General features: G+C 37.7%; 2 protein-coding genes across 3 annotated transcripts; one reads left to right on the top strand and one right to left on the bottom strand.

The window, feature by feature from the left end:
- Positions 1-347: 347 nt before the first annotated feature.
- rab39bb (RAB39B, member RAS oncogene family b) lies at positions 348-5,276 on the bottom strand. Of its 2 annotated transcripts, none has more exons than XM_083541553.1 (3): positions 4,672-5,276; positions 3,217-3,433; positions 348-2,125 (listed from the first exon to the last, which is right to left on the bottom strand). In XM_083541553.1, the coding sequence occupies exons 1-3, from the start codon at positions 4,688-4,690 to the stop codon at positions 1,699-1,701; spliced, it is 663 nt and encodes a 220-aa protein (XP_083397679.1). In that variant the 5' UTR covers positions 4,691-5,276; the 3' UTR covers positions 348-1,698. The 2 variants fall into 2 exon arrangements, with proteins under 2 accessions (XP_083397679.1, XP_083397680.1); XM_083541554.1 differs by having other exon boundaries at positions 3,217-3,437; positions 4,672-5,271.
- A 3,370-nt stretch (positions 5,277-8,646) lies between these two features.
- On the top strand, positions 8,647-17,542 carry LOC310726202 (ras-related protein Rab-38). The gene is made up of 3 exons (XM_083541552.1): positions 8,647-9,071; positions 10,425-10,705; positions 15,684-17,542. Exons 1-3 carry the CDS (start codon positions 8,879-8,881, stop codon positions 15,882-15,884), a joined length of 675 nt encoding a protein of 224 aa, XP_083397678.1. The 5' UTR covers positions 8,647-8,878; the 3' UTR covers positions 15,885-17,542.
- The last annotated feature ends 382 nt before the right edge of the window (positions 17,543-17,924 follow it).

Here is a 17,924-nt window from a genome sequence, read left to right as displayed (position 1 = left end):
TTAATGATATACAGGGCATTATGCCATATTTACATGTATAAAAACCTTTGGTGTTTGTCCGCTTCATGTAAAAATGTCTTTTAATGAATTTATTGACAGTTTATTTATGTTAAAGGTGTCACCTAGTTAAAGGCAAAAATTGTTCCATTATGACTTAGGAATTGTTCCTTCAAAACAAATCCAGAGTTACAACCTCTACATGCCTGGACCTCAGAAGTAGTACTTCTGCAAAAAGTTATATTGTCTTGTGTAATGCTTCCATTCGCTCAAACACAAAAAGAGCACAATTCAAGACTTCATAACTTCATTTCAGGAATTCATTATGAAAGGAAGGGGGAAAAAATACATTTTCTTTTGTCATAGTATTTTAATCTGTAATACATCAGGTTCTGATAAAGAGGTACAGAGTGTTTTACAACTATTTCTCAGTACACTCATCATTAATATTCCAGTCTTCAGAAGCTCGGATTCATTTGCTTCAGAAAAACAAAGCGAGACTGAATACCAACTCAAAATGTGTGTTAGTGCTGTAAAGATTTATTTGACTGGATTGAATCCAGTACTGTGGCAGAAGCTGCACGATATACATACATCACTAAACAAAACGTAACAGTTGCTCTCCGTCTGTTCGTCATACTGTAAATAAGGAGATTGGGATCATTAATACCATGCAATATTATATTGTTACAAATATAGGATTTTATTTAGTCGAAGCAGCAATGTGTACTACAGTCTGGTCCAAATAGATGTGCTTGGTAGAAATATTTCTGATCAATTATTATTATGAGGGCAAGAATCTGCATTTATATGCAAATATATTTATATTTGTTGTTTTTTGTGTAGGGGGGGTGGGGTTGAAAAAGCTGTTTGTATAAAATATAACAGTGCAAACCAATTGCTTTTGGAACGTGGTTCAGTAGTCAGGAGTGAAATTTTGAGCACCAGGAAGGGTCACAATTAAATTTTTTTTTCAAAAATGGAGGTGTATAACGGTATTTCACCATTTCTCTTACCTGTAATATAAAGCTTACATAAATCCCTTTGGTACATTATCAAAAGTACAGGTTTTGCTTATCAACATGTCTCCAAAAGAAAGAAAGAAAGAAAACAGAAATCAGCAGGTCTTTGTTGATATTAATGTTGATTTGTCACCTAAATATTCAGGCCTGGTTTCTGTGTTATGTGGTATATTGCAATACACCAGTTTCTTTCATTACACTGTCACCTGATATGTCGCTTTTATACCTCAACCAGAGAAGTAAGTAATCCAGTCTTTTTTTCCTCAAGCAGTGATTTCAGCTTTCTGAACTCGATACATTTAAAAGTCTGTACTTTTGGGTGTTCCCTCATGGAAAAGTCTGCATGTCTAGAGAAGAACCAGTCTCTAAAGGCTGTTTACCCTCAAGGGAAACATGTCATGGCTTTCAAGTGATTGATTGATTGATGTATAAGGTGCTGGAATATGGTTCTGTTTATTTAAGAGGCCGAAGGAGCTGAAATGTGTGTCAGTGTGCATCGTCTTGTTGGTCTTGTAAATGGTTATCTATGAGGAGAAGTAACTAGTGAGGAACCAGAAGGTGGAGACTTGGGGACCATTCAGCAGGCAGGGAAGAAGTAGTGTCAGAAGTGAGGATTGAAGTTTGCCCTTCTATTCTGAGAGATTGAACATTTTGAGTCTGAATGAGGATTCCAGGTGGCTCAGCAGAAGCACCGGCGTTCATTCTTTGTTACCTCCTCGGATGAGTGCACCATGTTAGGAACAAAGCCGCTCCGCACCCCCTCCCAGTCTTCTTCAATAGTGATGTCTCCATGCTTGACCAACTCAAAGATGTCACGCGTGAGCTCAGTGAACGCCCTTTCTACGTTGATGGCATCGCACGCAGAAGTCTCCACGTAACGCATGCCGAAAACTGATGCCAACTTCTCGGCCTCATGCCGGGAGACCTGACGTTGTGTCTCCAGATCGCACTTGTGGCCCACTAGAAGGAAGACGATGGTGTGTGGTTGCACATGACTGCGTGCCTCCTCTAGCCACTCACGCACGTTCTGAAATGAGCGGCGGTTTGTGATATCAAAGAGCAGCAGGCCTCCTACTGAGTTACGGTAGTACGCTCTAGTAATGGACCTATGGGAAACATGAACGGTTGTGAGTGAGTTGGTGAAAAACTTGCATACACACTGAGGTGAAAACTTTTAGATCAAAGGTCTGTAGTGACTTAGAAACTATGATAGTTAGGACTGATGCCCAAAAAAGAAATTTGTGAAGTACCATTTTTTAAATTATGATTCAGAAAAAAAATTCTTTACAAAATCTGAAATTTGTACCTCAAAAGTTAATTAACAGAAACATACTTGGTGCTTGATACTCATTATAATATCAACGATTATTAATATTGCACTGAAGCTATGAAGTGCTTTAAAACAAAATTGTTGCCATAATGACTGTAAAAATATCTGCCTGAAATTGCATCCAACTTTTAAGTAAACTGACTTGTTGATGTGATTAGGGACAAAGTCTAATCATTTGTAAAATGGACAACAGCTTAGAGATTGTTTTTTTATATGTTCCTAGATTTCGGTGGAGAAATCTAATTTATTAAATAAAATGCCAAAACCCTGCTAAATATAAATGCATTAAAACATTCGTGTTCTAAAAGACTCATGACTAAAAACTTACAATATATGGACAAAAATCTTTAGACACCTGACTTTTCCAGCCATTTGTGCTTCTTCCCAAACTGTTACCACAAAGTTGGAGTCACACAATTTAAAATGTATATATGCTCCAGCATGACGGTGTCCCTGTGCACAAAGCCAGCTGCATGAAGAAATGGTTTACATAGTTTTGTGTAAGCACCTACATATTGAGGAAATAACATGTGCCTCAGTGAATCACACTGATCAGAAATATCTCTCATTGACGTAAGTAGAGATTTGTCACCACTGAAGGGGGTGTACAGACATTCGACCATCAAAGGTGAAATGCTCCAGCATGGTTGCCAAGGGGACAACAACCTTTGGGATAAAGATAGCTGTAAAGTTAGCCTGATAATCTTCTAACTGAAGGTTCAAAGTCATTGCGTAACAGACATTTTCATCCATGTATTACAAAATCCCTAAATATACACAGTATGTGCCTATCATTGTTACATTTTTCAGTCTTTATGTTTTAAATTGACTGTAAATATCCCTCTACAGTAAATATTCCTACAATACCTGAAGCGCTCCTGACCTGCCGTATCCCATATCTGGAGCTTTATGCGTTTTCCCGGCTCAATCTCAACCAGGCGGGAGAAAAAATCCACACCAACTGTAGGGTCAGAAACTTGGGCGAACCTCCCCTCTGTGAAGCGCCTGATCAAACATGATTTACCAACCGTGGAGTCCCCGATGACGATCAGGCGAAACTGGTAAAGCCATATTGTCTCCATGTCTATCTGTGGAGATTGAGTGGGTGAAAAGATAGTTGGTGCACACATACAGTAAATATCCTATGGCATAAACAAACATCAGTTTACTTTTTCCTGATCCCTCAAATTTTGTCCAAATTTATTATAATTTTTTTTAAAAATAATCCTCTTCACGTTTCTAATCAAGTATTCTGTCAAGGCCAGGAATTTTAACTATTTTATACTGCACCTTTAGTGTCCTAAACCATACATTTCTGCACCTGGTACTGTCTGTCTGGGCTCTTTTGCCAGTCCTACTGGTCAGGATCATAGGCCTGGGATGGTCCAGGACCAGATACCACAGGACCAGGACCACTGGAAGCCTCTGAGCTGGAATGATATACTGATCTGAGCTTGGTACACAATGTACTAAAATAATCTCAAATGTTTTTTTTTTGGCAAATGTCCTGCTCTGATCACATGGTGATGACCAACAGGATGTGATCTGCCTCATGATATTATTTCGATGATATAATAGCATCAATATATGAATATGTAAATAAAGTATTTACATATATGAATATGTAAACACTTTTTTGCCTTTTAATGCCTTTAATCATAATGTACAGTAAACACAACACTTTTATGTTAATGATAGACTGCTTTAGAGCTGTCTGGCTGTAACTTGGCCTCAGATTGTCAGCTCTTACACAGCAAAAAAAAACAATCTCAAATCACAATTGGGTGTTTCTAATACAAGCTAAGGCTGTGAATGTTTACACTCAACCACTGCATAAGTTATTTTAATATAATGATGGGGTTCTGCTGTGTGTTCAGTGTCTGGATTAAACAGTGTTCTTCCAAACAGTGGAACTGAAACACGCAGTGATCAGCCGAGGCCCTGCTCTCTCTCATACCGGAAGTGTTGCCATGGGGAGCGCTTATCTGCTAGCTCTCCAGAAACAACATGCTCACTACGGAATTAAGCATCACTCCCAACGCTCTTATAATACAGCATGTAATAGATTCGTGCGCAAATAGTTAAATATAGGATGGGATCAAAATTCTGCTATGAGTTTTATAAGACGACAGTTTCCTGTACTTCCAGTTCGCACTCAAAACAAAAGTAATACGGTAATGACCATTAGTGATCCATTCATCAGCAAGATCATGCACCTTTATACGATCCGGATCTCTTTATGCGTTTATTTAACGGTATGTTACAGAGTAAACATGGAAGAAAGTAAACATGGAAGCCCACGATATAGCTTTTTTTACTTACAGAGGCTGGTCGGGTTCATCAGAGTTCAGTAAACACATACGCCATGGTCCGTGTAAGATGCTGGAGTTAATAGAAAGCGCGCGCGCACACACCCTGTTCAGTCTTACTCTTTAACAGCGACCAAAAAACTACTACAGTGATTGATCTTCTACAGTAAGATCACACCATGTCGCTTTATATCTGCACAGGAAACAGAGAAGCTGCCACAGGAATTAAGAAGTGAAAGAACGAAGTCATGACGCTTTTCCGGGGTGTGTGTATCTCCTCCACGCTCTGGACACCAGTGAGATGTTTGGAAATGGTGCTGATGAAATGGCAGCAGTGTCAGAGGCATCACACAGCCTGACTCATCCCGCATCAGCACCACTACCGTAAAGCAGCGAGGAGAGGCGCAGCTGTAACACACGGATGATTCAGTGTGTAACCCTTTAACAACATCCAGGAAACATTTGGAGTTCAGGAAACAGCAGGGCTTCGCTTAGATTTGGTAACGAGCGCTTGTTTTTGCGCAAAACCCATTGTGCAAAACTCCCTCATGATCCCAGACATGATTTATTTTATGATTAAGATCAATAAGGCTTTTATTGTACAGTACAAACCAGGACCACGGTGCTGCTCTAGACAACATAAATGAACAAAAGTAACATGCATGTGCAAAATTAACTTGACAGTAAGACCATAGACACAGTGGACACAATAATTAATATCTACATGATCTTTTTGTAATTGATTGGGAACCACAAAAAAGAAATTTCTTGTCTCTGTGGCATCCTTCTTACCTGTAATATTTGTTTTTTCACCTTAAAGTTATATATTTCAACGTTAATTCTACCCTAACTTAAATCATGAATCTTGAATGACAGTGCCCTAAATAACAGGACTCCTCATATACCACTCACAAACTGTTTAACCTCCTCCCATCAAGAAGGAGAAATATACACCGACCAGACAAAACATTATGACATTATAACATTATGACCAGTGAGTGAATAACACTGATTATCTCTTCATCATGGCACCTGTTAATGGGTGGGATATATTAGGCAGCAAGTGTACATTTTGTCTTAGATTTGAGTGAGTTTGACAAGAGCCAAATTGTGATGTCTAGACGACTGGGTCAGAGCATCTCCAAAACTGCAGCTCTTGTGGGCTGTTACCAGTCTGCAGAGGTCAGTATTTATGAACAGTGGTCTAAGGATGGAACAGTGGCGAACCAGTGACAGGTTCATGGGCTGCCAAGGATCATTGATGTGGGGAGCGAAGGTGGGCCCATGTGGTCTGATCCAACAGACGAGCTCCTGTAGCTTGAATTGCTGAAGACGTTAAGCCGACGAGTCAGGACTATTTCAGCAGCAAAAGGGGGACCAACACAATATTAGGCAAGTGGTCATTATGTTAGGTATCTGAACTAAATGGCTTCTTTTCCACCCACCATCACTCTATTAAACTCAACACTACAGTGTGATACACTGTTCATAATGTCCATACAGTTGTACATACAATGTACATATTCTATATTGTAAATGTATTTATCCCACATTCTCTACACACATTGTGCCTTACATACATCTCGCACTATTATAATTCTATAAATATATTCCTATGATATACTTGTTCATCATCATCTGCATATTTTCACGATGCCCAGAGCCTTTTTATTTATTTGCTGTACATATATTTACATATTTACAGTATATGCTGTACAGATATTTATCTGCACTTGTCAGTTTGCACAAGTGATACTATTTGCACTTCTGGTAGACACTTAACTGCAGTTCATTGCTGTGTGGCTCTATCTATCTATCTATCTATCTATCTATCTATCTATCTATCTATCTATCTATCTATCTATCTATCTATCTATCTAATCTATCTAATCTATCTAATCTATCTAATCTATCTAAAATATATATAACTCCACTAATATTGACACCGTCTGTAATTAGGAGCAATACAGAATGCAAAAAAGTATTTATTGTTTAACTTTTTGATACTATACTAGAAGTATAAAATGTATGCAGATATATGTTATGCTATAGTTAGTCAGTTAATATTTAATTTGTTCTAACATTATAATGGCACTATTTGTTCTCATGTACATGTCTAAGCTGGATTTGTCACAAAGTGTGTGTGTGTGTGTGTGTGTGTGTGTGTGTGTGTGTGTGTGTGTGTGTGTGTGTGTGTGTGTGTGTGTGCGTGTGTGTGTGTGAGAAACTTTTTAAACTATAGTAAAAAAAAAATGTAGCAAAAAATCTGTCCAATGAACTCAGACAGAAGTTTGCTACTTGAATAAGATGTATACAAAACTGTATTCCAAAACACTGTCTGGTGTTACATGTGTCATGGAAAATATGTTTGTGTTCTTGCTGGAGTGCAACCTTTCCAGCACGCTCCTCCAGTGTTATTTATCTATAGATTTCAATGTCTTTTCTTTATTCCCTCCTCCCGAGCTCTCTTCCTGATTTTTCTTGCTTTCTTTTTTTTCTTTTCTTTCTTTCACTTTCTCTCCCAATGCAGTATGCAGTGTATAAAGTTGTTTGATTTCTGTGAAGCTGATAAGATATGATCTCTAACACTAAGGAAGGATAATGCAAGGTTATGATCAGTACGAGAAAGAGAAGTGAAGAAGTACATCAAATACTCATCAATTACACTTTATTAGGAACACCTTCACACCCTCTTATGTTAAAAACTTGTTTTTCTTTTTCTTTCATTTTTTTTTTCTTTCCTAAAAGTTTCAGTTACTCTATTTTGTGTTTCTTGGTTTGTAAATGCTCTAATTGGTTTAATTAATACTTTTTATTGTAAAGCACTATCTCAGCTGCTCATTATAAAATGTGCTTTATAACTAAACATTATTAATTGATTGATTGAGTAAATGATTGATTGGTCACTCATTCATGCAGTTGTCTAATCAGCCAATCGAGAGGCAGCAGCAGCATGCTTGAAACCATGAAGATATAGTCCATCAGAACCATCAGAATCCTGTCCGTCTTGTTGCTTATTAAATGCTGACATTGTTTGGCTCTCTACTCAGACCCAGTATTTAATTTTGGGCCTCTCTATTAGTGAGATTGACACCACTGCTTTAGAAGATCAAATCCCAGCCACACAAATCTGCCACTCCTATGCCCCTGAGCAAGGCTCTTAAAACCACAGTTGCTCAATTGTATTGATGAGATAAATACGAAGGGTGATTAAGTGAATAAAATAATACATTTCAAGAAATGGAAACTGCATTTATTTTTCAACATACCCCCTGCTGCATTACACCCTCATTTATACCCAGCGTTTACCTACTGCCTGGAAAGATTAAGCACAGAAAGATTTGTCAGTAAATTTGAACCATTATAGAACAGCCTGCTTCACTTTGTGCTGAAATGCTGACCTTCGAGGAACTCATCGATTATCCAGGATCAGGCGTTCCACGTGCTGAATGTTCACAAGAATGACTGCTGTAGGTCGACAGACGTACAGCTATTTTTGAAAATTTACAGCATTCAAGTGTCCTAATGCGGCTGAGTGGTTCATCACTGTACTGTTCTTAAAACCTTCTGTAGATATCTGCGGGATTTATGCCTCCGTTCACGAGAAACTTTATCACCACATGCTAACTAACACTGTTGCCTGCCATCTTGATTAACGATCTCTGGACTAGCTCGCAACATGTGCGCTGTCTATCTGGAATAGGACACACTAGACACTTACTACTGCGTGTAATACCGGCACATAGCATTCATTTTTATACATGTAAAATTTTATTCTTAGTTTGAATCACTGTAAGTCGCTCTGGATAAGGTCGTCTGCTAAATGCTGTAAATGCAAAACTTGGACAATGTGAGATTTTAAACCATGACCCAGTATATATATTGTAAAAAAAAAAAAAATTATTATAATAATAATAATCACTAGAACCTAGCTCTACAATAAATGTTTTGAATATGTATTCACATATTGAAGAGTTTGTCTGAAGGTCACACATGATGTTGAGCTGTAAAGGCAGTTTATCACCCTTCCAGTAAACGTGGCAGTGAACTACACTGTGGCTCTGTCCCAAACTCTCCACACAGCATACAGCAGCCTCTCCCAGAGGTGGCGTAGTCTGCTATTTAATGCTGCAGTGGGCGGATTGTATTTCCACCATCCAACTTTTTAGCCGTATTTAGCTGTAAAAAAAAAAAAAAAAGCTCTGGTTTGTGAGGACACCATGCAGCGGGAGCGCTTGTTGAAGGTGTTGGTTGTAGGGGATCTGGGTGTAGGGAAGACGGCCATCATCAGGCGCTACGTGAACCAGGTTTTCTCTCATCATTACAGAGCCACCATCGGGGTAGACTTCGCTCTCAAAGTGCTGCACTGGGACCCGGGCACCGTCATCCGCCTCCAGCTGTGGGATATCGCCGGTAGGCACCACATCTGGAAACGCTTATCTAACTATACAGCTGCGAAAGTTTCCAATGCGCTTATTTTGATTGTAATAAGGCATTTTTCAGATGTTAATTTTGAGTAGTTTGTATAGCCATAAGTCACTGGAATAAAAAAGTGGTATGTACATAAGAAATAGACATCTAGGGTTTTTTTTTTTTCTTTTTTTTTTTTTACATTATTATTTATGGTTATATCACATGATTATACCATAAAGAAACCTGCCTCGGTCACAAGGTATTATATATTCACAATTATAATAATATCAAGCTTATGATAAAGTAATGGATTCACTGTTGTTTTAAGGTTTCCACAATATATTCGTTTATAATCATTTTTATTGCTTAGCAAGCCAGTACTGTAGTACTGATATCACAAACATAAAATAAAAATATATATATAATATGTTACGAATGCAAGCGAACAGATATTTTATTAGGTTGTTCCGGGGATCCGAGTTGCCTGAGATGTTTCAATAATCTCAGGCACTCCAGATGACTTCAACATGTGATTCGATGAATCCAAGATCTCTGACAATCGAAATAATTTGAGCCTAGCATCCAGTGTTCATCGCAAGGGTTTTAATGTCGTACAAGATATAATCACTATATCTTCCTTTGGGAGAGTACAGAGTTTTGTATCTTTAGTATCTTTTAAAGTCTTTAGTAAAGTCTTTAAATGTTTATTATTGGTTTTCAAGATTTAATTGTATGCCTTAGATCAAATCTAAAATACATTATAGTCATGTTTCCAGGTACATGAATACTAAAATACATACTAAAGCCACAAAAGTTGTCCCACATGAATTGTATGCATGTAAATGTATAGTGTGATATCTTTATTTCTGAGAGTGTTCAATGTTAGGACTTCTTCTCATTATTATGTCTAAAGCCATTGTTATACATATAAAATGGCACCGAGTTCTGTATAGACTGTAAAAAAAAAAAAAAAATTGTAAAGATTTTGCTTATGAAGTTGCAGTGGGTGTTTGCATGCAGTTAACTATTTGCCTTTGCAAAACTTATTACACAAACACGCCCATGGAATGCACTGTTTAAACAGTGCGTGTCATTTCTGATATTTGAGTGTGTGTGTGTGCACACGTGTGTGTGTGTGTATATGTCTTTCTGTCCATGTCCATGATACTTAGATGGAAGTCACGTGGTGTTTTCTGCTGGTTTTATTCATTAGTTAGTGTCATGTGAGGGAAAGCAACGTTTAATGTAATTAGAGTAGAAGGTTTAATGTGATTAGAGTAAAAGGCTTCAAACATGTGATATTGTGGCCAATACAGTGTAGTGCATTTATCACCTTCCGCCATGTTTTTCCAGGACAGGAGCGATATGGCAACATGACTCGTGTGTACTACCGCGAAGCAGTAGGAGCACTGGTGGTTTTTGACATGACTCGAGTCTCCACTTTCCAAGCTGTACTTAAATGGAAATGTGACCTGGATGCTAAAGTGGCCCTCTGTAATGGTCACCCGGTGCCAGCTGTCCTGCTGGCGAATAAGTGTGACCAACAGAAACATGGCCTGTGTGCCAAACTACCCAAGCTGGAGAGTTTTACGGAAGAGCAAGGATTCGTGGGATGGTATGAAACGTCTGCCAAGGTAAGGTACAATCTCAGGGTTACTGCTACTGTATTACAGAGTTTCAATTACACTCACTGTGTCTTTGTGGGTTCTCTCTAAGTCCTTTTGTTTTACAAATGTATAGTCAAATCAAATTAAATCAAATTTTATTTGTCACATACACATACATACAGAGTACGACATGCTTTGAAATGCTTTTTACAAATGTCCGGCACAAGGGAATAGGATGGGGAGAAAAATAAACCAAGAAAAAAAGGCAGATAAATAAAGAGTATAAACTACTGTTATTTCCGGACTATTAAGCGCACCAACTGAATTTGACAAAGATTTTTATTTTGAACATAAATAAGCCGCACCTGTCTATAAGCCGCACTACACTGAAACTAATAAACTTTACACAGGCTTTAATGAAAGACAGTGTCTGTTACACGGTGTAATGGGTGAAATATGTTGTGGCTCCTTTAAGAGCAGAGCGGCCTTTTGGGAATAGCCTGCCGCTGCATTTTTTCGCTATTACTGCATGTGTGCAAGAACAAGGAATATGTCCTTATTATTTTCTGATGCTCATTTCCAAGTTTCTTTGACTAACCCGTAACGCTGTTGCCAAGAAAAATAAAAAAGCACGAGTTTTTGAAACCTGTCTGTGCTTATATGATTTCTGTTGCAACTGGAGTTAGCGAGCTATTCCCAGACTCAACGCGTTTCAACGGCTTGTATCTAAACAGTAGCCTACCAAGAAAGTAATTGTTCACGGTCTTCCTCCTTCCTTTCACAACTATTAAAACACAACACAACTATATAAACTATAAGTTTATCTTTTGTCATCATTGTGCGTTTAAAAATCACCATCGGTGAATCTTTTCTCCTAATGCCGTGCAGCTCAGAACACAGGTTAGGTGCGTTTTTTTCATGCCTGGTTGTTTTCAGCGTGACGAATAATTTGTATTTCCTGTAGACAAACGTCAGAGAAACCTCATCCATATTTATGATGTGGTGCAACCTGATTAAGTGGGAGCGCATCTGATTTAATATAAAGAGTTTCATTGGTTCACCTGAACCCGTTCGGCAATTTCATTGGTCTAATGTTATGGGACTCAGTTTTTTGGCTTGAAACTTGTGAAACCGGGAAAAAGCAAGGAAAAATCCATAAATTAGCCACTTCGTTGTTTAAGGGTTCAAAGCGTGGGAAAAAAGTAGCGGCTTATAGTCCGGAAAATACGGTATATAAAAATATATATATATATATATATATATATATATATATATATATATATATATATATATATATATATATATATATATATATATATATATAGTACAGACCAAAAGTTTGGACACACCTTCTCATTCAAAGAGTTTTCTTTATTTTCATGTCTATGACAATTGTAGAGTCACACTGAAGGCATCAAAACTATAAATTAACACATGTGGAATTATATATGGAATTATGTACATAACAAAAATGTGTGAAACAACTGAAAATATGTCATATTGTAGGTTCTTCAAAGTAGCCACCTTTTGCTTTGATTACTGCTTTGCACACTCTTGGCATTCTCTTGATGAGCTTCAAGAGGGAGTCACCTGAAATGGTTTTTACTTCACAGGTGTGCCCTGTCAGGTTTAATAAGTGTTATTTCTTGCCTTATAAATGGGGTTGGGACCATCAGTTGTGTTGTGCAGAAGTCAGGTGGATACACAGCTGATAGTCCTACTGAATAGACTGTTAAAATTTGTATTATGGCAAGAAAAAAGCAGCTAAGCACAGAAAAACGAGTGGCCATCATTACTTTAAGAAATGAAGGTCAGTCAGTCCGAAAAATTGGGAAAACTTTGAAAGTGTCCCCAAGTGCAGTCACAAAAACCATCAAGCGCTACAAAGAAACTGGCTCACATGCGAACCGCCCCAGGAAAGGAAGACTAAGAGTCACCTCTGCTGCGGAGGATAAGTTCATTCGAGTCACCAGCCTCAGAAATCGCAGGTTAACAGCAGCTCAGATTAGAGACCAGGACAATGGCACACAGAGTTCTAGCAGCAGACACATCTCTACAACAACTGTTAAGAGGAGACTGTGTGAATCAGGCCTTCATGGTAGAATATCTGCTAGGAAACCACTGCTAAAGAAAGGCAACAAGCAGAAAAAACTTGTTTGGGCTAAAGAACACAAGGAATGGACATTAGACCAGTGGAAATCTGTGCTTTGGTCTGATGAGTCCAAATTTGAGATCTTTGGTTCCAACCACCGTGTCTTTGTGCGACACAGAAAAGGTGAACGGATTGACTCTACATGCCTGGTTCCCTGGATGTTGTGGGGGTGCTTTGCTGGTGACACTGTTGGGGATTTATTCAAAATTGAAGGCCTACTGAACCAGGATGGCTACCACAGCATCTTGCAGCGGCATGCTATTCCATCCGGTTTGCGTTTAGTTGGACCATCATTTATTTTTCAACAGGACAATGACCCCAAACACACCTCCAGGCTGTGTAAGGGCTATTTGACCAAGAAGGAGAGTGTTGGGGTGCTGCGCCAGATGACCTGGCCTCCACAGTCACCGGACCTGAACCCAATCGAGATGGTTTAGGGGTGAGCTGGACCGCAGAGTGAAGGCAAAAGGGCCAACAAGTGCTAAGCATCTCTGGGAACTCCTTCAAGACTGTTGGAAGACCATTTCAGGTGACTACCTCTTGAAGCTCATCAAGAGAATGCCAAGAGTGTGCAAAGCAGTAATCAAAGCAAAAGGTGGCTACTTTGAAGAACCTAGAATATGACATATTTTCAGTTGTTTCACACTTTTTTGTTATGTATATAATTCCATATATAATTTCACATGTGTTAATTCATAGTTTTGATGCTTTCAGTGTGAATCTACAATTTTCATAGTCATGAAAATAAAGAAAACTCTTTGAATGAGAAGGTGTGTCCAAACTTTTGGTCTGTACTGTATATATATATATATGAGAAAAAAAGTGTATATAAAAAGTACGCTTATGACAGTAAACAGTAAAATGGTAGCTATAGTATAGTGGTAGCTCAGTGGTTAAGGCTCTTGGTTATTGATCAGAAGGTCAGGGGTTTGCACCACAGGGCTGCAACTCTTAGGCCCTTGAGCAAGATGCTTAAATCTCTCTGTTCCCATGGTGTTGTATAATGGCTTAACCTTTGTTCTGACTTCAGCTTTCTAACAAGCTTGGATATTTAAAGAAAGAACTTCAGTGTGTTGTAAGATATATGTGACAAATAAAAGCATTTTTCTCCCTCTCTAATTTCTCTAAAGTGTATACAGTGGCATGCGAAAGTTTGGGCACCCCCTGGTCAAAATTTCTGTTAATGTAAACAGTTAAGCAAGTGGAAGATGAAATGATCTCTAAAATCGGTACCTGAAAACACTTTGCTATCTTCTTATAGCCCAATCATGCTTTGTGGGCATCAATCATTTTTATTTTCAGAGTGCTAGGCAACTGCTTACAGGAGCCCATGGCTGCTAAATGTTGGGACAAGGTTAAAAAAGTCTGGGTATTTATAAGGCTTTAAAATGTCAAATCAAATGGCTATTTTTAATGATGACTGTGAACAAGCTATGACCCTAACAGGCTAATTAAGGTCTGATACCTTGGTCAAAGTTATCTGAGAGCTCAAAATTATGTTGCAGGATGCTGCTTTCCCTTTTTCACTCTAATATTATAGAAAACAAACACAACACACTGATATTGTTTGAAATATTGCAAAATAGTGTTACATGTTTAACTTTATGCCTTTTGGAGATCATTTCATCTTCCACTTGTTTAACTGTTCACATCAACAGAAATTTTGACCAGGGGTGCCCAAACTTTTGCAAGCCACTGTACAATAGGTGGATTACCGATGGATTGCCGATGCTAAATGAAAGAGTGAATGGATATACACATTACCCTTTACACATTTACTCCATACAGTGTGTTTTCCTGCTGTGTGCTCAGTGTTTCTGGGATAGACTTCAGCTCCCTAATACTATCACCAGGATAAACATCTGAATAAAGATGAATCACAGAACATGTGTTAGTTTGAAATGTGTACATAGTTTAAGTGTATAAGCATCGTTCATCTCTTCTAACCATTCTTTTTCCTTCATTTCATTTCAGTCAGGCTTCAGTGATATAAATAATGTTGCTATTACTCTCTACTAAACAACTACATGACAAAATTAAACAATAAATTGATACATTAAAACCACAATAACGAAATTAAATACCATATGGGTTTTTTTTCAATCAGATTGATAGATTTGTACTTTATTCCAGACTTTAAGTTATTATCTGTCTGGTACAATTACAATGTATGTCTTTTGCATTCATCAGGAATAAAACGATGCTGACATGTTTCCTTTATAGAAAAATATCCTGCATCACGAAGTGTTTTATTCTTCTTCTGCCAAAAGTAACATTTTTTTAATTACTGAATGAACAACACTGCATGATTTATAACAGCTGAACAATTATAAAAGAAAAGAACAATTCCTGTAATTAGTTTTATAGCAGCTATAAACCCTGGACGTTCTAGCAATTTTATTTAACAAACCTAAATCAAAAACTTTAATTTATTTTTTAGGTTATGCTATTTGTGGCTTTTAACGATTCCCACTACACCACTGCACTATATAATAAATGGAGTGGATGACGAGAGTACACTGAGATTTCGATTGCATCAGTGATACAGTATGCCCAGATATATACACTTGTCAATAATGTGTCAAATATTAAACTGCATCAGTTAAATTAAACCCATTCGGTCAGGTAATTAAAAAACTACATTGTGGAACACAAAAGGAAACTTTGGTATCCAGTCTCTGTAGCTTTCCCTTGTGACACAAGGTTGTAAAACTAGTTTTTGCTTTCTCTCTCTCTCTCTCTCTCTCTCTCTCTTCTCTCTCTCTCTCTCTCTCTCTCTCTCTCTCTCTCTTTCTCTCTCTCTCTCTCTCTCTCTCTCTCTCTTCTCTCTCTCTCTCTCTATCTATCTCTCAGGATAACACAAACATTGACAAAGCCATCATGCGCCTGGTTGAGCACATCATGGAGAGTGATGCTGAGAAACCTGCAGCTGACACAGATCGCAGTCGGGTGATCCTCCCTGAGTCTGACTACAACATCCACGAACGCAATCAATCCACCTGTTCCGCCTGTTCCAGACCTCACATACCTCCCAAAAAGCATGAGCAATTATAGCAGCGAAGAAGCTAGACATATCCATGTACATTTACAGCTATATATTTCAAATGCTTTTTGATGATTACTGTTATTATTTATACCAGCATGTTTTTATATATTCAATATGCCTTAACTTTAAATTTGTTCTGAAGGATTGTGATGGTTTAGGCATGAAGACGATGTTTTCACTTTTTGAGAATCAGAAAATCTATGGAATGACAGTTAAAGAGGAACTTGTTTTTGAGTTGTACAGTTGTTAATTTTGCTGAAGTAGGCAACGCAGCAGGACCGTTGAGGAAACTGAGGGCAAACTATTAGCACCTCTGTCAAAAATAAATGTCACTAGTAGAAAATGCTGCCTAAAGAAAACGCTGTCAATAATGAGAACATGCGTCTCTATGCACATTGTAATAGAACGGCTATCTGGGCGAATGAAATGGACAAAAGGGTTATTATTAAATACAAATGAATTGATTATTGAATATTTTATATAGTTTAAAAAATCTTGCAGACATTTCGTTGATAAATTGAATGATAGCAGCATTTATTTATACTCATTTATACAATGGAGTGGTTTTATTTATACAATTTAGGAGCCAGCAGTGGAAGTTAGGTGCTCCTTTACAAGTCCAACATCTCAACCACTGATCTACCACTCCTATTGAATGCATGGTATTATAATGTGTGAAACTTTCATTATAGAGGCAGCAAGTGATAATACAACAAAACAAGAAGCCATATTATAGATGCATAATGAAGGTTTAAATCTGACTGACTTGTGATATCCACTTGTATCTGGTACGGAAATGCACTTGTTTTCCATTTTAATTGTGTAAATACTTGTCTCCAGGCTTAAATTCCAAGTGTGTGTATGTGTGTTTAAGTGTGTGTGTTTATGGGAGACACTAAGCAGGTGCATGCCTGCTGTTTAAATCTGTCTCAAGCTGTTAATGCGGCATAACTGAATAGTAAAGCTGCTCTGCTGAAGTGTTAATGGTGTTATAACCCATATGTCCCTGTGCACTGTGTAACTAATTATTGCTGGCAGACACACTGTCCCTTCTCTTGTCCGCTCTATAATTTTAAGATTGTCGCAGCTGTTGCCGGCTTGAAAAATACTCAGCAGAGACTGAATAATAGCTGTTTTTAAAAACTGTCATTCGTTCTATTGAATGTGTGCTGAAATGTTTGCTTGAATTTAAACAGCAGGTTTATTTGTGGCCTATTTGTTTTTTTCTAATCGTTTCATGTCAGTGGTACGATGGCAGCGTTTTTGCATGAACTGAAAATAGACCAGCATTAGATTCAATGACCTTTCAGAGCCATTTTTTTTTAGCTGACATAATAGCATCATTTGCATCGCCAAATAAAGCCCAGGGAAAGTCAATTATACAATATGTCAAATGTCTATGGCTCATTGAGATTGCCTAATGAAATGAATGATTGTGATACTGAATCCCAGTTTGGTATAGTATTTGAAATGATGAGGCTGTTTGAAAACTTTTTTTTTGACATATTCCTACACTTATTCCTCCTCATAATAGAACAAAGGATGTTTCTGCCTTTTGGAATTGCCATCTCTGGGCCCCCTGCCCATTTCAAACCTTTCAATGCAAATTGTTTGAAAACCTTGTCTACATAAACACCTTGTCTCTTTTGCTTTTCTATATGGTTACTATATATATATATATATATATATATATATATATATATATATATACAGTGGGTACGGAAAGTATTCAGACCCCCTTAAATTTTTCACTCTTTTTTATTTTGCAGCCATTTGCTAAAATCATTTAAGTTCATTTCTTTTCCTCATTAATGTACACATAGCACCCTATATTGACAGAAAAACACAGAATTGTTGACACTGTTGCAGATTTATTAAAAAAGAAAAACTAAAATATCACATGGTCCTAATTATTCAGACCCTTTGCTCAGTATTTAGTAGAAGGCCCCTTTTGATCTAATATAGCCAGGAGTCTTTTTGGGAAAGATGCAACAAGTTTTTCACACCTGGATTCAGGGATCCTCTGCCATTCCTCCTTGCAGATCCTC

This window comes from Silurus aristotelis, assembly GCF_946808225.1.
Source record: "Silurus aristotelis genome assembly, chromosome: 5".
Lineage (NCBI taxonomy): Eukaryota > Metazoa > Chordata > Actinopteri > Siluriformes > Siluridae > Silurus > Silurus aristotelis.
Note: the sequence above shows the minus strand (reverse complement) of the source record. Positions and strands in the feature narration are given on the sequence as shown.

Excerpts from the sequence above, each read along its gene's own strand:
- rab39bb (XM_083541553.1), bottom strand. Across the intron at positions 2,126-3,216 it reads GCAGGTCAGGAGCGCTTCAG|GTCCATTACTAGAGCGTACT; the intron begins GTATTGTAGGAA and ends TGTTTCCCATAG.
- LOC310726202 (XM_083541552.1), top strand. The coding sequence starts at position 8,879 with ATGCAGCGGGAGCGCTTGTTGAAGGTGTTGGTTGTAGGGGATCTGGGT. Across the intron at positions 9,072-10,424 it reads CCAGCTGTGGGATATCGCCG|GACAGGAGCGATATGGCAAC; the intron begins GTAGGCACCACA and ends ATGTTTTTCCAG. Across the intron at positions 10,706-15,683 it reads GGTATGAAACGTCTGCCAAG|GATAACACAAACATTGACAA; the intron begins GTAAGGTACAAT and ends TCTATCTCTCAG.